Source organism: Leptodactylus fuscus, chromosome 3, assembly GCF_031893055.1.
Source record: "Leptodactylus fuscus isolate aLepFus1 chromosome 3, aLepFus1.hap2, whole genome shotgun sequence".
Lineage (NCBI taxonomy): Eukaryota > Metazoa > Chordata > Amphibia > Anura > Leptodactylidae > Leptodactylus > Leptodactylus fuscus.
Window position 1 is genome coordinate 234,197,819 of NC_134267.1, and position 25,610 is coordinate 234,223,428.

Sequence of the window (25,610 nt, forward strand, 5' to 3'; positions counted from 1 at the left end):
CTGCTTCCCAAACTGGCCCGGTGTACCTCGTCTCCCCGCCTAACATTCCTGGCAGGGACACGAGAAGAACACCCCCCTCCTCCTCCTCCTCTACCGCCTCCTCCTCCGCCACCGCCTCCTCCTCCGCCACCGCCTCCTCCTCCGCTGTTAGATTGACCCCAGCTACGAGTTGGAAACGTTGCAGCACTGGCGTTGGTAGACGTCAGCAGGCTGTGCTGAAGCTGATCAGCTTGGGGGACAGACAGCACACTGCCTCCGAGGTGAGGGATGCCCTCCTCGATGAGACGGCAATATGGTTTGAGCCGCTGCACCTGGGCCCAGGCATGGTCGTTTGTGATAACGGCCGGAACCTGGTAGCAGCTCTGGAGCTTGCCGGACTCCAACATGTTCCATGCTTGGCCCACGTCTTCAACCTAGTGGTGCAACGTTTCCTAAAGAGCTACCCCAATGTTCCAGAGCTACTGGTGAAAGTGCGGCGCATGTGCGCCCACTTTCGCAAGTCGACAGTAGCCGCTGCTAGCTTAAAATCTCTCCAGCAACGCCTGCATGTGCCACAACACCGGCTTTTGTGCGACGTCCCCACACGCTGGAACTCAACGTTTCAGATGTTGAATAGAGTGGTTGAGCAGCAGAGACCTTTGATGGAATACCAGCTACAAAACCCTAGGGTGCCACAAAGTCAGCTGCCTCAGTTTCACATCCATGAGTGGCCATGGATGAGAGACCTTTGTGACATCCTACGGGTCTTTGAGGAGTCCACAAGGAGGGTGAGCTCTGAGGATGCGATGGTGAGCCTTACAATCCCGCTCTTGTGTGTTCTGAGAGAATCCCTGATTGACATCAGGGATAACTCAGATCACACAGAGGAGTTAGGGATAGCATCCGATCCGTCACAGCTGGAGAGTAGGTCCACACATCTGTCCGCTTCACTGCGTTTAATGGAGGAGGAGGAGGAGGAGGAGGAAGAAGAAGAGTTGTCCGATGATGTGATGGTGATACAGGAGGCTTCCGGGCAACTTCGAATCGTCCCATTGTTGCAGCGCGGATGGGTAGACATGGAGGATGAGGAGGAAATGGAGATTGAACTTTCCGGTGGGGCCAGAGGAGTCATGCCAACTAACACTGTGGCAGACATGGCTGAGTTCATGTTGGGGTGCTTTACAACCGACAAGCGTATTGTCAAAATCATGGAGGACAACCAGTACTGGATCTTTGCTATCCTTGACCCCCGGTATAAAAACAACATCTCGTCTTTTATTCCGGTAGAGGGGAGGGCCAATCGCATCAATGCTTGCCACAGGCAATTGGTGCAGAATATGATGGAGATGTTTCCAGCATGTGACGTTGGCGGCAGGGAGGGCAGTTCCTCCAGTAGGCAACCAAGTTCTCACCGGTCCACACAAACGAGGGGCACACTGTCTAAGGTCTGGGACACCTTGATGGCACCCCCTCGCCAAAGTGCCGCCACGGAGGGTCCTAGTGTCACCAGGCGTGAGAAGTATAGGCGCATGTTGCGGGAATACCTTTCCGACCACAGCCCTGTCCTCTCCGACCCCTCTGCGCCCTACACGTATTGGGTGTCGAAGTTGGACCTGTGGCTTGAACTTGCCCTATATGCCTTGGAGGTGCTGTCCTGTCCTGCCGCCAGCGTCCTATCTGAGAGGGTGTTCAGTGCAGCCGGTGGCATCATCACTGACAAGCGCACCCGTCTGTCAGCTGAGAGTGCCGACCGGCTCACTTTGATAAAAATGAACCACCACTGGATAGAGCCTTCATTTTTGTGCCCACCTGTGTAAAGCACCCCAACATGAAACTCCATGTCTGTACTCAACCTCTCCAATTCCTCCGCATCCTCATACTCATCCACCATAAGCGTTGCACAATTCTGCTAATACTAGGCTCCCTCCAACATGATTTCCCCCAACTCTGCTGGTTAGAGGCTCCCTCCACCCTGATTTCCACCAACTCTGCTGGTTAGAGGCTCCCTCCACCCTGCTTTCCCACAACTCTGCTGGTTAGAGGCTCCCTCCACCATGAATTTGCCCAAACTGGGCTGTTTAGAGGCTCCCTCCACCATGAATTGGTCCAAACTGGGTTTTTTAGAGGCTCCCTCCACCATGAATTGGTCCAAACTGGGCTGTTTAGAGGCTCCCTCCACCATGAATTTGCCCAAACTGGGCTGTTTAGCGGCTCCCTCCACCATTAATTGGTCCAAACTGGGCTGGTTAGAGGCTCCCTCCACCATGAATTTGCCCAAACTGGGCTGTTTAGAGGCTCCCTCCACCATGAATTGGTCCAAACTTGGCTGTTTAGAGGCTCCCTCCACCATGAATTGGTCCAAACTGGGGTGGTTAGAGGCTCCCTCCACCATTAATTGGTCCAAACTGGGCTGGTTAGAGGCTCCCTCCACCATGAATTGGTCCAAACTGGGGTTTTTAGAGGCTCCCTCCACCATGAATTGGTCCAAACTTGGCTGTTTAGAGGCTCCCTCCACCATTAATTGGTCCAAACTGGGCTGGTTAGAGGCTCCCTCCACCATGAATTGGTCCAAACTGGGTTTTTTAGAGGCTCCCTCCACCATGAATTGGTCCAAACTGGGGTTTTTAGAGGCTCCCTCCACCATGAATTGGTCCAAACTGGGCTGTTTAGCGGCTCCCTCCACCATTAATTGGTCCAAACTGGGCTGGTTAGAGGCTCCCTCCACCATGAATTGGTCCAAACTGGGTTTTTTAGAGGCTCCCTCCACCATGAATTGGTCCAAACTGGGGTTTTTAGAGGCTCCCTCCACCATGAATTGGTCCAAACTGGGCTGTTTAGCGGCTCCCTCCACCATTAATTGGTCCAAACTGGGCTGGTTAGAGGCTCCCTCCACCATGAATTTGCCCAAACTGGGCTGGTTAGAGGCTCCCTCCACCATGAATTTGCCCAAACTGGGCTGGTTAGAGGCTCCCTCCACCATGAATTGGTCCAAACTGGGGTTTTTAGAGGCTCCCTCCACCATGAATTGGTCCAAACTTGGCTGTTTAGAGGCTCCCTCCACCATTAATTGGTCCAAACTGGGCTGGTTAGAGGCTCCCTCCACCATGAATTGGTCCAAACTGGGTTTTTTAGAGGCTCCCTCCACCATGAATTTGCCCAAACTGGGCTGTTTAGAGGCTCCCTCCACCATGAATTGGTCCAAACTGGGCTGGTTAGAGGCTCCCTCCACCATGAATTTCCCAAAACTTGGCTGTTTAGAGGCTCCCTCCACCATTAATTGGTCCAAACTGGGCTGGTTAGAGGCTCCCTCCACCATTAATTGGTCCAAACTGGGCTGGTTAGAGGCTCCCTCCACCATTAATTGGTCCAAACTGGGCTGGTTAGAGGCTCCCTCCACCATTAATTGGTCCAAACTGGGCTGGTTAGAGGCTCCCTCCACCATGAATTTGCCCAAACTTGGCTGGTTAGAGGCTCCCTCCACCATTAATTGGTCCAAACTGGGCTGGTTAGAGGCTCCCTCCACCATGAATTTGCCCAAACTGGGCTGTTTAGAGGCTCCCTCCACCATGAATTGGTCCAAACTGGGTTTTTTAGAGGCTCCCTCCACCATGAATTGGTCCAAACTGGGCTGTTTAGAGGCTCCCTCCACCATGAATTTGCCCAAACTTGGCTGGTTAGAGGCTCCCTCCACCATTAATTGGTCCAAACTGGGCTGGTTAGAGGCTCCCTCCACCATGAATTTGCCCAAACTGGGCTGTTTAGAGGCTCCCTCCACCATGAATTGGTCCAAACTGGGTTTTTTAGAGGCTCCCTCCACCATGAATTGGTCCAAACTGGGCTGTTTAGAGGCTCCCTCCACCATGAATTTGCCCAAACTGGGCTGTTTAGCGGCTCCCTCCACCATTAATTGGTCCAAACTGGGCTGGTTAGAGGCTCCCTCCACCATGAATTTGCCCAAACTGGGCTGTTTAGAGGCTCCCTCCGCCATGAATTTGCCCAAACTGGGCTGGTTAGAGGCTCCCTCCACCATGAATTGGTCCAAACTGGGGTTTTTAGAGGCTCCCTCCACCATGAATTGGTCCAAACTTGGCTGTTTAGAGGCTCCCTCCACCATGAATTGGTCCAAACTGGGGTGGTTAGAGGCTCCCTCCACCATTAATTGGTCCAAACTGGGCTGGTTAGAGGCTCCCTCCACCATGAATTGGTCCAAACTGGGGTTTTTAGAGGCTCCCTCCACCATGAATTGGTCCAAACTTGGCTGTTTAGAGGCTCCCTCCACCATTAATTGGTCCAAACTGGGCTGGTTAGAGGCTCCCTCCACCATGAATTGGTCCAAACTGGGTTTTTTAGAGGCTCCCTCCACCATGAATTTGCCCAAACTGGGCTGTTTAGAGGCTCCCTCCACCATGAATTGGTCCAAACTGGGCTGGTTAGAGGCTCCCTCCACCATGAATTTGCCCAAACTGGGCTGTTTAGAGGCTCCCTCCACCATTAATTGGTCCAAACTGGGCTGGTTAGAGGCTCCCTCCACCATTAATTGGTCCAAACTGGGCTGGTTAGATTCTCCCTCCACCATTAATTGGTCTAAACTGGGCTGGTTAGAGGCTCCCTCCACCATGAATTTGCCCAAACTGGGCTGTTTAGAGGCTCCCTCCACCATGAATTTGCCCAAACTGGGCTGTTTAGAGGCTCCCTCCACCATGAATTGGTCCAAACTGGGTTTTTTAGAGGCTCCCTCCACCATGAATTGGTCCAAACTGGGCTGGTTAGAGGCTCCCTCCACCATTAATTGGTCCAAACTGGGCTGGTTAGAGGCTCCCTCCACCATTAATTGGTCCAAACTGGGCTGGTTAGAGGCTCCCTCCACCATTAATTGGTCCAAACTGGGCTGGTTAGAGGCTCCCTCCACCATTAATTGGTCCAAACTGGGCTGGTTAGAGGCTCCCTCCACCATGAATTGGTCCAAACTGGGGTTTTTAGAGGCTCCCTCCACCATGAATTTGCCCAAATTGGGGTGTTTAGAGGCTCCCTCCACCATGAATTTGCCCAAACTCTGCTGGTTAGAGGCTCAATCCACCCTGATTTTCAAAACAAATGTTGGTGCCAACCTCTACTTACTACAAGGGCCAAATTCACTGCTGGTGACAAGCTCTCCTCACTGCAAGTGCCAAATACACATGTTTCAAGGTGTTTTCCTACTGTCAGAGAGGTGGTATTGAGTGTGTAAAGTGTGTAGTTGTTAGGCTGTGATGTTGGGGTAATAGAGGGTCTTTGGTGTGTTAGATGCCCCCAGACATGCTTCCCCTGCTGTCCCAGTGTCATTCCAGAGGTGTTGGCATCATTTCCTGGGGTGTCATAGTGGACTTGGTGACCCTCCAGACACGGATTTGGGTTTCCCCCTTAACGAGTATCTGTTCCCCATAGACTATAATGGGGTTCGAAACCCGTTCGAACACACGAACATTGAGCGGCTGTTCGAATCGAATTTCGAACCTCGAACATTTTAGTGTTCGCTCATCTCTAGTCCTTACCCTAAGATCCCAAATCTAGCTTTTGTATACTTAGAAACATCACCCAGGTTCCTGTTCTTCCTAAAAAGTTCCAACCAAAATCCCAGGAAGTGAGTGTCCGCTTTCCCCCCAAAGGGACTCAACTTTTTGGAAACCTTGTCAAACCTGTGCACTCTTTTGTAGAATTTTTTTTTTCACAAACTCTTTGAAATGCCCCAAAGAATAACTTTTCTTGGGAACCTTTCCAACCGTGTGTCCTCTTCTTCTCCAAGCGTTATCTACTCCATATTCTCTCTTCTAGAAAAACTTTTCAGCCAAATTTTTTTCCACAAAGGGGCGTAACTCTGTTTTTTTCCCTGAAGTCGTATCCACCAAATGTGTTGTCTTTTCCTCTATTCTCATAAGTTCCACAATCTAGTGGTCTTGTCTTCCTGAAAACATTTTCGACTTCTGCAAAACCTTGTCCACCACGTGTTATCTTTTTTCCAAAAAGTTCCTCAACTTAATGTCCAAACAAAACCAAAAAGACCTCATCCTTCTTCTCCGTTCTCAACCTCCTGTGTGTTTAGTTTTTGGAAGCCTGGTGTCCTCTCCATCCTAATGTACTCTTTTAGGATACCATGTCAACCTTGTGACCATTCATTTCCAAAAAGTTCCTCAACCTAGTCCATCTTCTTCTGGAACCATGTCATTCATCTCCATCCCAAAAAGTTCTAACCTAAGTATTGCTCTTAGAGACATTGCTATCCAAACGCCTTCATCGTAGTTCCCGCTTCTTTTAGCAGACCCCATCTACCCAATGTCCTCTTCTCAAGGGTTTGTTAACTTGGCACCCCAGTAATCCAATGTCTTCTTTTTGCAAATGTCCTGAACCCTGTGTCTTCTTATTCTTGGAAACCATTCCAATGGTTCTACTTTCCAAAAACTGGTGTTTACTTCTCAGAAATCTTATCAACCCAGATTCGTCTTCCTACAAGAAGATCGTCCACCTTCCCCTTCCTCTTCACGTAAACCTTCACCACCACGTATGGTCTACTTGAACCCTCTGTCTTCTTCTTCATCATATTGACCTCTTCTTCTGTACTCTGCCCATCCAATGCCAAATTCTTCCCATAGATTACCACCCCAACTCGGCCCAATTTTTCAAAAACACCTTAACCCTTTCTGATCTTGCCCCCTGCCTTGTGTCCAGTTTTATTTTACTCTTGTGAGCACTTGACACATTGTAGCCAAATCACAGAACATACATAGAACACGACAGTTGCCGTGTTCTATGTATGTATGTTCTGTGATTTGGCTACAACGTGTCAAGCGCTCACAAGAGTAAAATAAAACGCTCCATAAAATAAACGATCTCCTCTGTCCAGGAAGGACTCTCATTATTCCACTAATGACCGTAAGATGTTCATATTTTATCATCCGGTCAGACCAATTAAGAAAAATAAATTAATTTAAAAAAAGAAAATAATGGAAAAAAAAAAAAAAAGTCCCCGGCCATAAGAGTTCATTCTGTTTTTTGCAGATTTTTTTTTTTTATTATTATTATTTTTGATCTTCATCTCCCAGCAAATCTCTGGTTAAACCCTTTAAGGATAACCTGTCTCATCTTTCCCTCCATTACCTATGACAGCCCCTATAATAGACGTCCTTAACCTTATTTATAGAGCGATCAGGTGGAAATAGACCTTGCTCTTCTCAGCTTTCTGATGGCTTCAATCCAGGAGGGACCCGTAAAGAGCCGCTTGTCAGAGCATTATGTCTACAGGCATGAGATATATGGCCATTCGGGCTGAGCTAGCGCTGATGTCCTGTTCCGCTACACTGTAGCCATCAGGACTTATGTAATATATGGGCAGATGCTCGCAACTGATAAAGAGCCCCGCGTCTCTGAAGGCATTGTCCCTATTACATTTCTATTTGTGAGTGTGTTGTGATTGCGTCCAGGGGAGAGATTCGGCCGAAATGATGATGGTGGAACCAACGCTGGGGGGGGGCTTATAGAGATGGGTATAAAAAAATAAAGTTACTCTATGATATACAGAAATAAAATAATTATTAATGTAATATTTTTTCTTATTTTTCTATTATTATTATTATTATTATTATTATTATTTTATTATTTTATTTTATTATTTTTATTATTTTATTTTATTATTATTATTATTATTATTATTATTATTATTATTATTATTATTATTATTATTTTAATTTATTATTTTGTATTTTATTATTTCAAGTCCTGTGTTATTCCTCCTACAAAATGTATTCAAAAATTGACAACTGGGTGTGACCATTCCACTTGTCAAAAAGGTGTGTCAACAGTGAATGGATACAGTGTAAAGACACGCCCCCACTGATCACCTCTAGTAGTCACGTTAGTCATCAGTTTCCAGGAGGAATAACAGAGGAACGGGATAATACAGAATTCTAATAACAGCAGCTCCGGAGTGGTTGGACAATGGGGAACCTACGTACAAGTATTTACTAAGGGGTGACCATGCTGAACCTAAATCCTTACACTTTATGGAGCATGCTGGGAGTTGTAGTTTTTCTATCCACAGTTCAATGTTCCAGGTTAGTTTAGTGCTAAAGATATAGCGGTGTCTTTCATATATAATATATTGTTTGGGTTTTTTTAATCTCTTGCAGGCTGTCCCTCGGATTATAGTCCAGTCCGCAAGTGTTGATGACAAACCTAAAGTGGTAAGTGACTGATGAAGAACGCGGTCCGATACATTTTTATATACAAAATAGAGAGAGAGAGAGAACAGACCAAAAGTTTGGACACACTTTCTCATTCAAAGAGTTTTCTGTATTTTCGGAACTATGACAATTGTAGATTCACACTGAAGGCATCAAAACTCAGAAGTAACACATGTGGAATTATATACGTAACAAAAAAGAGTGACACAACTGAGAATCTGTCTTATAATCTCGGTTCTTTGCAGTAGCCACGTTTTGCTTTGATTCCTGCTTTGCACACTCTTGGTATTCTCTTGATGAGCTTCGTCAGGTAGTCACCTGAAATGGTCTTCCAACAGTCTTGAAGGAGTTCCCAGAGATGCTTGGCACTTGTTGGCCCTTTTGCCTTCACTCTGCGGTCCAACTCACCCCAAAAACATCTCGATTGGGTTCAGGTCTGGTGATTGTGGAGACCAGGTCAACTGGTGTGGCACCTCATCACTCTCCTTCTTGGTCAAATAGCCCTTACACAGCCTTGAGGTGTTTGGGGTCATTGTCTTGTCCTGTTGAAAAATAAATGATGGTCTAACTAAACACAAACCGGATGCAATAGCATGCCGCTGCAAGATGCTGTGGTAGCCATGCTGGTTCAGTATAAATCCCCAACAGTGTCCCCAGCTTGGCACCCCCACACCATCACACCTCCTCCTCCATGCTTCACAGTGGGAACCAGGCATGTAGAGTCCATCCGATCACCTTTTCTGCGTCGCACAAAGACACAGTGGTTGGAACTAAAGATCTCAAATTTGGACTCATCAGACCAAAGCACAGATTTCACTGGTCTAATGTCCATTCCTTGTGTTCTCTTCTGCTTGTTGCCTGTCCTTAGCAGTGGTTTTCTAGCAGCTATTTTACCATGAAGGCCTGATGCTGCACAAAGTCTCCTCTTGCCAGTTGTTGTAGAGATGTGTCTGCTGCTAGAACTCTGTGTGGCATTGACCTGCTCTCTAATTTGAGCTGCTGTTAACCTGCGATTTCTGAGGCTGGTGACTCGGATGGACTTACCCCCGCAGCAGAGGTGACTCTTGGTCTTCCTTTCCTGGGGCGGTCCTTATCCTCCACAGCAGAGGTGACTCTTGGTCTTCCTTTTCTGGGGCGGTCCTCATGTCAGCCAGTTTCCTTGTAGCGCTCGATGGTTTTGGCAACTGCACTTGGGGACCCTGTCAAAGTTTTCCCAATTTTTCGGACTGACTGACCTTCATTTCTTAATGTAATGATGGCCACTCGATTTTCTTTACTTAGCTGCTTTTTTCTTGCCATAATACAAATTCTAACAGTCTATTCAGTAGGACTATCCGCTGTGTATCCACCTGACTTCTGCACAACACAACTGATGCTCCCAACCCCATTTATAAGGCAAGAAATCCCACTTATTAGTCCTGAGAGGGCACACCTGGGAAGTGAAAACCATTCCTGGTGACTACCTCATGGAGCTCATCAAGAGAATGCAAAGCAGGAATCAAAGCAAAAGGAGCAGAGTAAAGGTTAGACGTTTAGCAGTCGGGGCAGGGCTGGGTTTGTCATTGATAGTTTTCCATAGGACTGCAGGTAAACCGACTACTGTATATTAGCTCAACTCATAGAGGAGGCCCAACCTGTGCCTGTCCAGGGCTTACTGTATAGCAGAGTGCAATTCTATGGTATTATAGGACTGCTGGGCGGTGTAGTACCCCCGCATGCCCCCTGCCCATCACTATGATAGTACTTGTGCGCTGACATCAGGGCGCCCCTGCTCTTTGATGAAGTTTTAGCTGTACTAACAATTGAATTTGCAGGTGGTGTCAGGCCCCCCTCTCCGGAGCGTCCCCCATAACTCTGCGCTCTGACAGACACTATTGATTACCCAAGTTTAGTACATGTTGCCTCTGGGAAATAGATCTGAGAAATGGTCTGTTTAATCTCAGAAGCTGCCTCTAAATTCTTCACCTGTAAATTGACAGGCCCCAGGAAAATGGAAGGCGGTGGGGAAGAAAATTTGGAAGCGAAAAAATAAATCTTTGGCAGCCAGTTGAAAATTCATGATTTATCCCGGCCTTAAGTGCAGCCAAAGAACTGCTAGAGACATATAGATCACTGCAGCCCTCCAGCACCCATAAATCGTGCCGTCTGAGCAGCGAGAGGACCAGGCCTGTCCCATAAATCAACTCTCAAGTAAATATTAGGAGCAGAAAAATATTCCTTGTGCAGAGTTTGTCCTTTTGCAAGAGGTGATCGGCATGTGTCCTCTGCTGCGCCCGATTAACGCTTCACAACCTGGAACATGTTAGGTGCGGCTCATAGACAGGAGACCAAGGACGCCAAACCCTCCCGGATGGAGCCGTCGCTCCGAAAATCTGTATCTGTAGTGACCGGGGTAGAAAGGGTTAATATTATTAGTCTCATTCTGTTGTGATTAGAAGGATCAATATTAGATGGATAAATGTGATAGAGAGATGGAGACTGTAGAGCCTGGTAGGTGAGAGAGACGGACAGATGGGAAAGATAGATATTAGATATGAGATTGATAAATAGATAGTGGACAATTATTGATGGATGTTAGGTGAGAGATTAGGTACAGTAGACTGATGGAGAGAAAAGATGAGTGATGATGGAGAGGGGTGAAGGGAGAGGCATGAGTCATTATGGAGAGGGATGAGTGATGATGGAAAGGGGAGGATGATGATGGAGAGGAGAGAGGGATCACTAATGATGGCGAGGAGAAGAGGGGGAATGAGTGATGGAGAGGGATCAGTGATGATGGAGAGGAGAGAGGGATGAGTGCTGATGGAGAGGGATGAGTGATGATGGAGAGGGATCAGTAATGATAGAGAGGAGAGAGAGATGAGTGATGATGGAGAGGAGAGAGGAATGAGTGATGGAAAGGGATGAGTGATGATGGAAAGGGGAGGATGATGGAGAGGAGAGAGGGATGAGTGATGATGGAGAGGGATCAATAATGATGGCGAGGAGAAGAGGGGGAATGAGTGATGATGGAGAGGGATCAGTAATGATAGAGAGGAGAGAGGGATGAGTGATGATGGAGAGGAGAGAGGGATGAGTGATGGAGAGGGATGAGTGATGATGGAAAGGGGAGGATGATGGAGAGGGGAGAGGGATGAGTGATGATGGAGAGGGGAAGGGGATGAGTGATGATGGAAAGGAGAGAGGGATGAGTGATGATGGAAAGGGGAAGGGGATGAGTGATGATGGAGAGGAGAGAGGGATCAATAATGGTGGCGAGGAGAAGAGGGGGAATGAGTGATGGATAGGGATTAGTGATGATGGAGAGGGGAAGGGGATGAGTGATGATGGAGAGGAGAGGGATGAGTGATGATGGAGAGGGGAAGGGGATGAGAGATGATGGAGAGGAGAGAGGGATCAATAATGGTGGCGAGGAGAAGAGGGGGAATGAGTGATGGATAGGGATTAGTGATGATGGAGAGGGGAAGGGGATGAGTGATGATGGAGAGGGGAAGGGGATGAGTGATGATGGAGAGGGGAAGGGGATGAGTGATGATGGAGAGGAGAGGGATGAGTGATGATGGAGAGGAGAGGGATGAGTGATGATGGAGAGGAGAGGGATGAGTGATGATGGAGAGGAGAGGGATGAGTGATGATGGAGAGGAGAGGGATGAGTGATGATGGAGAGGAGAGGGATGAGTGATGATGGAGAGGGGAAGGGGATGAGCGATGATGGAGAGGAGAGAGGGATCAATAATGGTGGCGAGGAGAAGAGGGGGAATGAGTGATGATGGAGAGGGATCAGTAATGATAGAGAGGAGAGCGCGATGAGTGATGATGGAGAAGGATGAGTGATCATAGAAAAGAAAGAGGAATGAGTGATGATGGAGAGGGAAAGGGGATGGGTGATGATGGAGAGAGAAGAGGGATGAGTGATGATGGAGAGGAGAGAGGGATCAATAATGGTGGCGAGGAGAAGAGGGGGAATGAGTGATGATGGAGAGGGAAAGGGGATGGGTGATGATGGAGAGAGAAGAGGGATGAGTGATGATGGAGAGGGGAGGGGGATGAGTCATGATTATAGGGGGGGAGAACGAGAATGAAGAGAGAGATGGGGAGGGGGGGACAGATGAAACAGGATAGAAGGTCGGGGCCCATAGATTGATATCTAATAGATTGTTATATAGGGGATTCTAACTAGACGTCCTACTTGAATGCTCTGTCCGGGATCTCATCACTCAGTGTTGGGATCCATAGCAATCCAATCCCACTGGCAGGAGGTGTGGCCAGAGGAGGGATCGGAGGCAGAGGACTGACAGAGTGGGACCCAAGATGGGTTCATAACATGGAAAATGTCAGGTGAAACAAGGATCAGTGTGTTGCCATTCACTTGGCATTATGTGTATAGGAAGCTAAAGAGTCTGTAAAGATAATAAATCCTGATCAGAATGTAGGAGATCCGTCATCCATTAGTGTCAGACCGGCCCATAATTTTGGGTGTGATTTGATCTCAGGTCTGTTGATGCCAGATGATAATTTTACTGTTTGCCGTGTAGACCTTTTGACCATATTATTCTGATATCTAACAGGTTAACCATGAGGAATGGCCTGGAGCGCGACAACCAGTGATCACACGGTCCCCAGTGCAAGACAAGAAAAGTGACAAGTCACCGGCAGTGCCTTCCCAACCAAAAGTTTCCGACTCTCCAGGACAGGAGACCCAGGATGGACCTCCGAGCCCACTCAGTGAAGCTTCTAGTGGATACTTCTCCCATAGTGTCTCCACAGCCACACTATCGGAGGCTTTAAGTGCAGGTAGTGAAGTGCCTACAGGACAAACCCCAAGTCCAGTGGCTACCGATGTTAGCTTGGCCTCAGCAGCTACCTCCCAAGACCATATAGGCAAGCTGGAACCAGTGTCTGATCAATCCTCAAAGAAACCTGAGCATGGAAAGGACCTGGAGAAACTGGTTCTGGCCGAAGACTCAAATCATAAGGAATATCACGAAATACGTTCTAATAACAAGCCACATCCAAATACATCAGCTGTAGATGTCATTCATGTTCCAATAAATGCTGGAGAACCTCCAACTGTAGACCTCTCAAAAGATGCTTCTCCACAAGAAAACCTCCCAGCAAGCTTGACGTCTTCTGAAAACCAAGGAGACCCCAAGAACTCTTCTCCACCAGGACCTAATCCTCTAACCACTGACCACCTACTCCAAAGTAAAGTGGCAGCGTCACCTTTCAAAATACAGAAGGTGAAAACCTCAGAGCTGAAGTCCTTCACACGGATGCTCGGAGATGATCTAGGAGAACCAACAAGCTTGGGAAAGGTGGCGGCAACAGGATCTACGCTAAAGGGAAGTCAGGAAAAGTTAATCGACGAAGTAGGAAGCAGTGAAGACCCATCAGAAGCAACATCTGACTCGGAGGAGCCTCAGGAGGTTCCTGAATGGTTGAAAGAGGGAGAATATGTGACTGTTGGGACCAATAAGAATGGTATCGTAAGATACGTTGGACCTGCAGACTTTCAGGAAGGAATGTGGGTTGGTGTGGAGCTTGATTTGCCTGCCGGTAAGAAACTTTCTTCTTCTTTAAAGTTGACCTTGGACTTTCGAAACACCATGTCCATTGCCGGTGGATTGGTGGGGAATTGCTGTAAAAATGTTGGCGTTGGTTGAACAATATCTGTCATAGAAATCTTTGGTGTGAATGGGAGTGGGTGCACGTTTCTGAACACCTTGGGTCCAATGGGTACCATCTCCCCCTGGTTAGATACATATTGGTTTGATCCAACAGGGTTGCCTCCACTGATCACTAACACTACGACAGTAAGGAGGATCTGAATGGAGTGGTTTTTGCTTCTTCCATATTCCTCCTTGCGGACGTTGAGCCGGTGACTCTTCATTCGATAAGCCTACCGTTCCGCTTCTCTCGGTTATAACATGTTTTGGTTTTTCTTGCGTTCTTCTTGAAGAAGAGTTCGATCTTTAAATCATTATTTTCCTTTTTTTTCCCACAAACTTAGGCAAAAACGACGGCTCCGTCGGTGGTAAGCAGTACTTCAAATGCAACCCAGGCTACGGTGTCTTGGTGAGACCCAACAGAGTGAAGAAAGCCACCGGAGCAGCTCGGAGAAGAAGCACCGGTTTGCGTTTGCAGGGAGGGGCAGAAGATCGGAAAACTGGGAGCTTGTCCGGATCGGCAGGAAATCTTGCCGCATTGACCGCCTTGGCCAAGCCGGATAGAGCCACAAGCATAAAGGCAGACGCCCGAAAAAAGGCAGAGAACAGGAAGTCCTGGGCAAATTAATCTTAAGACACACTACAGAATGGTCATCGAGTCCAAGGACTGTCATGACGAAGTCTTCTTCACTACTAATTCCATGCTGTTCCTGTAGGTACAGCTGCGTAGAAAGTAGACAATGGAGGATCGGTACGGTATATACCTCCACACCGGTGACCAAGGCTTAGCTCTGATCCAGTGACGGGTCTCATGAAGCAGAATTGGGAACCATGCGGATTTCATTTCTGATGGCATGGCCAAGCCAACGAGGTGCGGAGAGCCACCCTGACACCACGCGTCCTTCTTCCACCTTCTCTTCCAACTATCTTAAGCTATGTGTATCTACATGTATATATGTGTATGTGTAAATATGTTCTATATGTACGTTTTATGTTCTTAAGGCAGGCATCGTGCTCTTCCGTGATCCTGCCCAACCTCTCAGACCAACGTTGTGGCTTGTTCGTAGCCATTTTGTCACAACCACCATCGGGCACAAGTCTGATGAAAGGGAAACTTAGACTGGGACCAGTACGTGTCCGGTCTGTGCACGTGTATATAGCGGATTTTATCTATCCATACACGACTGGATTTTTGGAGAGTATAATGTGCAATGAGAAACAAAGGTAGTCACGTCATATACAAAAAAAAAAAAATCACCAATATGGCTTCCCCGTGAACACATACGTACGATCTTATTTTTGTGCACGTGTTATCCGTGTGTTGTGTTGAGTTTTTGTGATTTTCTTTTTATTGCCACCGATGTGAATGAGACCACTCGTCATTGTCTTGTTTTCTAAGATGGCTTCCACCTAAACATAGATTTTTTTTATATAAACCTCACATTAATAATGCAGGCTGGAGTACCATGGCTTGATGGCCAAAAAGAGAGAGACTGGTTGCGATGGATTTACTTTGTCTCAAGTCCGGTAAACTATCTTAGTCTGTCTTCGATTAACCAGGTCTTTGGCTCAAGGTCAAATGTGCACTTTGTGATAAGAGCAAAGAAGGGTCAAGGAGCCTTGGAAGGATACGGTGCGCGCTACTTTTTACTTTCTTTGCCTCGATAGCCAGATGTGTAGGTGGAGGACCTCTTTAATACAACACAATCACTTATCTCATAGGCATAGCTTTACGGCTGCCTCTTGGCACTATAGGTGTGGAGGACCTTGTTTACGTGACACCTATGAAAGCACAAGTATGTTCCATTGATGGTGGAGGGTCTTATATTTATGTTATTTATGGGTGGTGGGATGTGGTGATGGGTAATAGAATTGTACGAATGAAGATGGGGGGGTGCGATATACAATCTAACCGTTGTCTATTGATGACCACTACAACACTCACTCGGCTCGAGATTGAAGCCAGTGCGTCGTGACCGATGCCTGTGTCGGACCGAAGCTATCCAGTTGGTAGACCAAGATGAGACTTTGATGTGACATTAGCTTGCCGTTCTAGAAGATCTGGTGTCTCCAGGAAAGGGTGGGGTAATACCGAACATCTAGGCCACGGGATCATTCAGAAAGCCCTCTGTCCCAATATTGGTGGAACCATTTGACGATAAAGTAGTTCTGTGCATTTCGACCTTCTCTCCGAGCTTCGTATACTTGTCTACCTCCACATTGGAATCCCAATTCCCTTCACGTCTCAGCATTAGATACCCTTCCCCTTTGATAGTCACTGACCTTGTATTGAAACCACGACCGTGCACTTCTTATTCTATGGTTATGACCCCACTGGAGATATTGGAGACCATTGAGGTCAACCAACGTCTCTTAGGCTATATCACTAATCCACTATACGACACACCACTCAGCTTGCACTGTTATAGCCACCCAAAATTCTAGCACTTTCACCGGCACAGAGTATCCGTGTAATGCGGGACCTGGTATATTTAATATGCATATCTGTCTCTTGTGTGAGCACTAATACATATGGATCGAGGCACAGACAACATGCAGAGAAAATCAGGACCAAATGGAAGAGCGAGGGGAGGTGTGAAATAACTTGAAATATGCAACTGATTGATCCCAAGGGCAAATAGCAGCAAAAAAAAAACCCATATGTCTATCATTGTATGTTTTCTGCAACGTGCCTTAACCCTTTAATCTACTTCTGACGGTACAAGAGGCAACCATGGAGAAGGGCACCTATTACAAATTAGAGACAGATGGCGTCTGTCCAAGCTTAGATGTCTGGCACGTTGGTCATGCTTGTCTTAAGAGTGAGACCATTGGGTGCAAGTCAAGACTTTCCAGTCAACGGACCAGAGTTGTGTCTCCCGACGTGTAGACCCTTGGTCCTCTTGACTTTATCTGGTCTTCTACTACAGATGGAGGTCTACTTGTCGAAGGTCTGATAAGCTGCCCATGTTTTCTGGTTTTGGTTAGCGTCTTAACTATAAATTTTTTCTATGGACTGTAACGGTCAAGTTAGATCCCGAGACGTCTTTCTGTAGAACTTTTGTTGGTCGTCTACGACCTTCTTCTAGCTTGTGAGGTTGCTTTCTAACTCATTGACCTATCTAGCCTCACGTGATGACTTTCCTTTGTAGAGTTTACCCTTCCCTAAATGAAATTCGAAATTTTTTGCGTAGTTCTTTTTTTTTTTTTTTTTAGTATAATGGTATAATATGTTCTATATCATGTCTCTGCCAAGCATCATCTTACCACTCTTGCCTTCTTGTCGAGACACTATGGGAGTGTCGGGTCTTCATTTCTCTTAAGGTTCTTTCGGCCAATAGCACAAGTTTTTGTTTACCGAACCTCGTTTTCCTAATGTAGAAGAACCATGTTGGTCCAGTTGGCTTGCCATAGACCTTGGGGAAGAAGCCAACCTCGTTTTCCTAACGTAGAAGAACCATGTTGGTCCAGTTGGCTTGCCATAGACCTTGGGGAAGAAGCCTATAACAGGAGAACAACCTTGGATTACCCTTGACTACTCTTACCCATGCAAGGGGTGAGGAAGAACCCTTGTACCACTTATATCAGGGGGCCGTTGGCCAAACCGATGTTCTCCAAGGTTCGTTACCCAATGTCGGCCGGCATCTAAACTCTTCGAAGTTGCCTATTTCAGGACTGTAGTCACCGGGCAACCTTATTCGAGACCACTGTAATTTTATGGGGTTTACTCAAAGCTCGAGCTATAGTAAATTCCCTATGTTGATGGTCCCCTCGAGGGGAGGCAAAAAGTTAAAAGCGCTCTGTACCCTATGTGGCGGAGGAAGCTTTTAAATCCCTTTGTACATATTTTAACGCACTTTACTTGACCTTAATCGGCCACATGCGGTTAAAAATCAAGCAAAAAAAAAAAAAGAAACAACAAAAACATCTCATCATATCAAAAACACTTGTGGAATTTTTTTTCTTGCTTGCACTGCTGCTGCGGTTTTAGAGATTATGTACATATATAAATATAGATTTTTATCATCCAGTGAAAGCTGGAGCTTTGCAGCCCACTGCCACATATCAGGAGCTCCGCGTATGGGTGCAGAGTCCGAGGAAGACGATTTACACGTAAATTATAACAGATCTTAGAAAAAAAAGTTACATTTTTGTTTGCCAGGGGGTTGAGCGGGGGCGGAGACAAATTACAAAGCTCCACCCATGCTTAATTTCACTTCAACTAGTTGAACATCTAAAGCTTACTGTGGAGGAGACACTAGTCCGCTGAGCTACACTACTGGCCCCGATGGGCAATGTGGACCTTTTTGGGCCCGTTCAGCTACCGGACCCCAAGGAATTGACAGATTTCTCAGTCTTCCCACTTGGCTGCCTTCTTTCTACATTGCAAAAACTCCAACCTGGTCTTGCTTTTCATGGTAGCCCTCGCCCACGGCGGCCTTCATGGACACGTCCGCTTCCATGGCAGTAATAATTACAACGTGCCTTATTTTTTCCTAGATATTTTTAGACCATTAACCCTTTTGTACTGGCAGTTTGGTAAATAAGACGCCATATTGAATCCTTTTCTATGTCCACGCTGGGGCTCTTTGTCTTTTTTGGGGTTTGTTTTTTGTTTTTGGGAGGGGGAGGAGGGGGGATGGAGGAGTTCGCTCTTTATAGCAGAAATGAAATCGCTGATATTTTTACTGGGATTTGATTAAATTGGTAAATTTTGCGAATAAAACAGCTGGCACATAAATGTAATGTTATATTAATGGCGCCTGGAATCGTCGCTTTCCCGGCTTAATGGAAACTGTTGTTGTATTAAAAAAAAGAAAAAAAAATTTTTTGCCTCAAGATGCCGAGTCCCGCGTCCCTTATTTGCTCAGCCATAAATGTTGTGCCGCTGTGTAGTAGTTACGTGATCAGATTCCGTCTTCAGATGTTTTTATGTATTATGTGGCTGTAGACTGAGACGAGTTCCTTGTGGACCCCGAGCCGTGATGGAACATTTTATCTGCAGTGTCCGGGCTGATCGGGGACGGCCCAGCTCATCTCCTCTACGGCCTGTGTAGTGTCCTAGGATCTAACCACTCGCTGAAATGTTCACATGATTTGTCGGGGTTGGAAACGTCCCTCATATTCTCAAGTATTTTCGGACAATGGATTATAGGTATTTTTTAAAAAATAAGAGCTGAATTCCAAAGAGACATCAAGTAAATTGGAGATTTTTTTTTTTTAAAATGATTTTATTGTATTAAACTGCTGTATGAGGAACCGAACCATGTCTAATGAATAAACTTTTATAAACCTGATTGCTTATTTTTATTTTTACATATTTTATACATTTAATCTATATGTACATGTATTATTATACTCCAGAGCTGCGCTCACTATTCTGCTGGTACAGTCACTGTATACATACATTACATTACTTATCCTGTACTGATCCTGAGTTACATCCTGTATTATACTCCAGAGCTGCGCTCACTATTCTGCTGGTGCAGTCACTGTGTACATACATTACATTACTTATCCTGTATTATACTCCAGAGCTGCACTCACTATTCTGCTGGTACAATCATTGTGTACATACACTCCCCGGCCACTTTATTAGGTACACCTGTCCAACTGCTCGTTAACACTTAATTTCTAATCAGCCAATCACATGGCGGCAACTCAGTGCATTTAGGCATGTAGACATGGTCAAGACAATCTCCTGCAGTTCAAACCGAGCATCAGTATGGGGAAGAAAGCTGATTTGAGTGCCTTTGAACGTGGCATGGTTGTTGGTGCCAGAAGGGCTGGTCTGAGTATTTCAGAAACTGCTGATCTACTGGGATTTTCACGCACAACCATCTCCAGGGTTTACAGAGAATGGTCCGAAAAAGAAAAAACATCCAGTGAGCGGCAGTTCTGTGGGCGGAAATGCGTTGTTGATGCCAGAGGTCAGAGGAGAATGGCCAGACTGGTTCGAGCTGATAGAAAGGCAACAGTGACTCAAATAGCCACCCGTTACAACCAAGGTAGCCAGAAGAGCATCTCTGAACGCACAGTACGTCCAACTTTGAGGCTACAGATGGGCTACAGCAGCAGAAGACCACACCGGGTGCCACTCCTTTCAGCTAAGAACAGGAAACTGAGGCTACAATTTGCACAAGCTCATCGAAATTGGACAATTGAAGATTGGAAAAACGTTGCCTGGTCTGATGAGTCTCGATTTCTGCTGCGACATTCAGATGGTAGGGTCAGAATTTGGCGTCAACAACATGAAAGCATGGATCCATCCTGCCTTGTATCGGTAACGGTTCAGGCTGGTGGTGGTGGTGTCATGGTGTGGGGAATATTTTCTTGGCACTCTTTGGGCCCCTTGGTACCAATTGAGCATCGTTGCAACGCCAAAGCCTACCTGAGTATTGTTGCTGACCATGTCCATCCCTTTATGACCACAATGTCCCCAACATCTGATGGCTACTTTCAGCAGGATAATGCAATGCCATGTCATAAAGCTGGAATCATCTCAGACTGGTTTCTTGAACATGACAATGAGTTCACTGTACTCCAATGGCCTCCACAGTCACCAGATCTCAATCCAATAGAGGAGCATCTTTGGGATGTGGTGGAACGGGAGATTCGCATCATGGATGTGCAGCCGACAAATCTGCGGCAACTGTGTGATGCCATCATGTCAATATGGACCAAAATCTCTGAGGAATGCTTCCAGCACCTTGTTGTATCTATGCCACGAAGAATTGAGGCAGTTCTGAAGGCAAAAGGGGGTCCAACCCGTTACTAGCATGGTGTACCTAATAAAGTGGCCGGTGAGTGTACATTACATTACTTATCCTGTATTATACTCCAGAGCTGCGCTCACTATTCTACTGGTACAGTCACTGTGTACATACAATACATTACTTATCCTGTATTATACTCCAGAGCTGCGCTCACTATTCTACTGGTACAGTCACTGTGTACATACATTGCATTACTTATCCTGTACTGATCCTGAGTTACATCCTGTATTATACTCCAGAGCTGCGCTCACTATTCTGCTGGTACAGTCACTGTGTACATACATTACATTACTTATCCTGTATTATACTCCAGAGCTGCGCTCACTATTCTACTGGTACAGTCACTGTGTACATACAATACATTACTTATCCTGTATTATACTCCAGAGCTGCGCTCACTATTCTACTGGTACAGTCACTGTGTACATACATTGCATTACTTATCCTGTATTATACTCCAGAGCTGCACTCACTATTCTGCTGGTACAGTCACTGTGTACATACATTGCATTACTTATCCTGTACTGATCCTGAGTTACATCCTGTATTATACTCCAGAGCTGCGCTCACTATTCTGCTGGTGCAGGCACTGTGTACATACATTACATTACTTATCCTGTATTATACTCCAGAGCTGTGCTCACTATTCTGCTGGTGCAGTCACTGTGTACATACATTACATTACTTATCCTGTATTATACTCCAGAGCTGCGCTCACTATTCTGCTGGTGCAGTCACTGTGTACATACATTACATTACTTATCCTGTATTATACCCCAGAGCTGCGCTCACTATTCTGCTGGTGCAGTCACTGTGTACATACATTACATTACTTATCCTGTATTATACTCCAGAGCTGCACTCACTATTCTGCTGGTACAGTCACTGTGTACATACATTACATTACTTATCCTGTATTATACTCCAGAGCTGCGCTCACTATTCTGGTGGTACAGTCACTGTGTACATACATTACATTACGTATCCTGTACTGATCCTGAGTTACATCCTGTATTATACCCCAGAGCTGCGCTCACTATTCTGCTGGTGCAGTCACTGTGTACATACATTACATTACTTATCCTGTATTATACCCCAGAGCTGCGCTCACTATTCTGCTGGTGCAGTCACTGTGTACATACATTACATTACTTATCCTGTATTATACTCCAGAGCTGCACTCACTATTCTGCTGGTACAGTCACTGTGTACATACATTACATTACTTATCCTGTATTATACTCCAGAGCTGTGCTCACTATTCTGCTGGTACAGTCACTGTGTACATACATTACATTACTTATCCTGTATTATACTCCAGAGCTGCACTCACTATTCTGCTGGTACAGTCACTGTGTACATACATTACATTACTGATCCTGAGTTACATCCTAGTGGCAATGCAGGGGTACTGCAGCTCTCTCCCTGAGCCATACGCTGAAGACTCCAGAGCCTGCTGGAAACTTCTGGTCACTGCTGGATTTTGGCTTTGGTTCCCACTGATCTGTTACTGGTGTCCTATCTTGAGGCCGGGTCACTAATATCATAAATTCTGCAGTATTGAAAACCCCTTTAATTCTGAGCACAGGCCTTAGATGTGTTTTGTGCAGTTTCTAGTAGACGGCGGCTGTGTCCTAATGTTTTATATAATCCTGAGCCAAGAAACTCAACAACCGTACAATCGTCTTGACACTTACTAGAGATCTCCAGGTTTACTGTTTTATTTTGGTACAATGCTGCCATATAGCTCAGAAGTAAATCTAGGAGGGGTCAGGCAGGGCACGATATTGAGGGAGGGCCATCAAGCTTTGGCGGAGCTCCTTGGATAGATTTGGGTAACAGTTTGAAACGTTGCTCCTTATTTTTCTTTTTGGTGGGGGAGGTGTGCGAGACCCCGGTGATCTTCTGTCTGTGAGACAACCTCAATGTAAGTGTTTAATTTTCCTGCAGTGCCTCCACAGGTGAACGCAAGTATTTACACTGTTCCCTTTGGGCTGTATGAGGTGTCTGTGTAATGTGTGGATGTGATAAGGGTCCTGAATGTGCGACCAAACCCTATAAGAGGTATTTGATAAGGGTTTGTCTAATGTGGACAGCACCTTTTAAAGGGAACCTGCCAAGCTATGTGGACCACTAGCCCACCAGTATTCATATCTTACCACCAATTGTTGCTGGTATCCTTAGAAATCTAGGTTCCTCGGTGTTCACTGAGAGACTCTAGCACAGGGGTCCTCAAACTTTTTAAACAAGTTTGCTGTCCCTCAGACCAGGGGCGAAATATAGTTAAAAAAAAATAAATTAAGATTATCTGCTCCGCAGTAGCTGCCCCCCACTGAATTATGTTCCTCAGTGCACACACACACAGTATTATCTGCTCCACAGTACACCCCCCCACTGAATTATGATCTTCAGTACACCCCCCAAACACAGTATTATCTGCTCCACAGTACACCCCCCCCAACTGAATTATGTTCCTCAGTGTACACACACACACACACACACACACACACACTATTATCTGCTCCACAGTACACCCCCCCCACTGAATTATGTTCCTCAGTGCGCACACACACAGTATTATCTGCTCCACAGTACACCCCCCCACACTGAATTATGTTCCTCAGTGCACACACACAGTATTATCTGCTCCACAGTACACCCCCCCCACTGAATTATGATCTTCAGTACACCCCCCAAACACAGTATTATCTGCTCCACAGTACACCCCCCCCAACTGAATTATGTTCCTCAGTGCACACACACACACACACACACACACACACACACACACACACTATTATCTGCTCCACAGTACACCCCCCCCACTGAATTATGTTCCTCAGTGCACACACACACAGTATTATCTGCTCCACAGTACACCCCCCCACACTGAATTATGTTCCTCAGTGCGCGCGCACACACACACACACACAGTATTATCTGCTCCACAGTACACACCCCCCACACTGAATTATGTTCTTCAGTACCCCCCCCGCACGCACACAGTATTATCTGCTCCACAGTACACCCCTGCACACACAGTATTATCTGCTCCACAGTACACACCCCCCACACTGAATTATGTTCTTCAGTACCCCCCCCGCACGCACACAGTATTATCTGCTCCACAGTACACCCCTGCACACACAGTATTATCTGCTCCACAGTACACCTCCCCACTGAATTATGTTCCTCAGTACTGGATTCCCCGTTAGTAAGCGATCCAGGCGACAGTGCACCCCTGCCGGTGGGCTGGAAAAATGGCCGCAGCAGGCCACATGCGTAGTGAAGATGGACATGTCACACACATCTCTTCATTGCGCATGCGCTGCGCTGTGGTCACACGAACAATGAAGTAAGCTGTGCTGACTGGTTCCACTGTGTAATACGCATGCAGTGAAATCTTTCAGCAGGTTCTTGTCATTGGACATTTCAGATTGTTCAACTGTTAAATCGTGAGTGCGCTGCTAGGTTTTCGGGTCCCAAACCTCTGTACCCTATCCTCATCACCGGTATCCTTAGTCATCAAAAGGTGACAAACCTTGCTGTCTGCTGAAAGACACCAGCACATGCGCCTTGTGAGCAGTGAAGTTGAGCTCAGTACATTTTGCTTCACCGCGCATGCGCAGAAAAACAAGGCGCAGTGCACATGTACCAGGGACCGGGTATCTTCAAACTTTGATTATTAAGGATATGGGTGGTGTCATACAGAGGTTTGGGACCCCGGCTGCGTAACCTCATACTGGCAGTTTAGTAGTCCCGAATAGTCTGCTAGGTTCCCTTTAAGAAGTGCTCTTCCCTGGAGATGCTTCACAGCAGGCATTGAAGTCCGATAGTCTTATAAATGGGGTAGTCACAGCCACATGATGTAATAACAGGTAAGTATTTGAAAATCCACTTACTCATTCAGTTGCATCGAGACCAAAAGGAAGAAACACGGAGATGCACGGAAAACCTTCCAGCTAGGTGAAGAGGAAATGGCAATACGTAGATATCCAGCACTCCAGAAATTTCTTGTTATATAAAAGTAAGAATTTTATTTTGGAGACGTGCTCCTTTAAAATCACGTATATACAACATATATAAGGCACAAACCGGATGGAAGAATGAAAAAACCGACGCGTTTCAGGGTCTTTTACCCCTTAGTCATGGTTTCTATGTGAGTGCACGCAAACACATGTATATATATATGTGTGTTAAAAACAATCATTCCATACCGGAAGTCTTTTTGTCTGTGCAAAGACAAGGTGTCCGTTAATCAATTAGGAATAGCTACACCTGACATATAGGCTTGTTACGGACAATACATATAACCACATTCAATACTCAAAAAACATAAATTCAATAATGAAAGTACCACTGGTTGTGTCAATAAAGACTAAAAAAGAATATAAAGAGTGAATAATAAATGTATACACACAGATGTCATAAATGGCATAAACATGTTCAAAGGACAAAATGCGAAATACAAAACGAACAACCCCAGCCTTATACCTATATCTTTCCAAAGGATATTATATATGCATGCATACTTACACAACAAGGTGTATAATAGTTCTCAGAAAAAAAGGGATGCACGTACATGTCTATATAGTACAGCCGGGAATCCACGTTCAAACCGCCAAAGCCTGCCGACGTCACATGTACACACGGCTAAATACATAATACATCATTCGTGCGCATGCGCACCGAATCCAGGACGCACATCCATCCATCCCAACACGCATGCGCATGGTCCCCATTCTACACATAGTATGCAACAAACACGCATGCGCACCAAGTCTAGCACTTATTGTAGAGCCTGCGCGCATGCGCATCACCACCGACACGCATGCACACATTCTCTTCCACTCGTGCAAGCAATATACATATGAAGTTTTTAAATTTATGGGGAACTTAAGCACATGCGCATCTCATCCGACGCGCATGTGCTATAGAAAGGATGCTCTACATCAAAGATCTAGGATCTGTCCCCC

The 25,610-nt window shown here is 46.1% G+C and overlaps 1 protein-coding gene across 2 annotated transcripts in view; it reads left to right on the forward strand.

The window, feature by feature from the left end:
- KIF13B (kinesin family member 13B) overlaps positions 1 to 18,452 on the forward strand; it is a 145,210-nt gene extending 126,758 nt beyond the window's left edge. Inside the window, exons 38-41 of one of the 2 annotated variants that reach the window (XR_012715349.1) lie at positions 8,139 to 8,192; positions 12,761 to 13,748; positions 14,203 to 17,235; positions 17,311 to 18,452. Coding sequence is in view for 1 of the 2 variants with exons in the window: in XM_075269304.1 (XP_075125405.1) it covers positions 8,139 to 8,192; positions 12,761 to 13,748; positions 14,203 to 14,486 (1,326 nt within the window). In the remaining variant the exon portion in view is untranslated. Of the gene's footprint in view, positions 1 to 8,138; positions 8,193 to 12,760; positions 13,749 to 14,202 lie in introns of both variants that reach the window. The other variant, XM_075269304.1, reaches the window with a different exon arrangement.
- Positions 18,453 to 25,610: the final 7,158 nt, after the last annotated feature.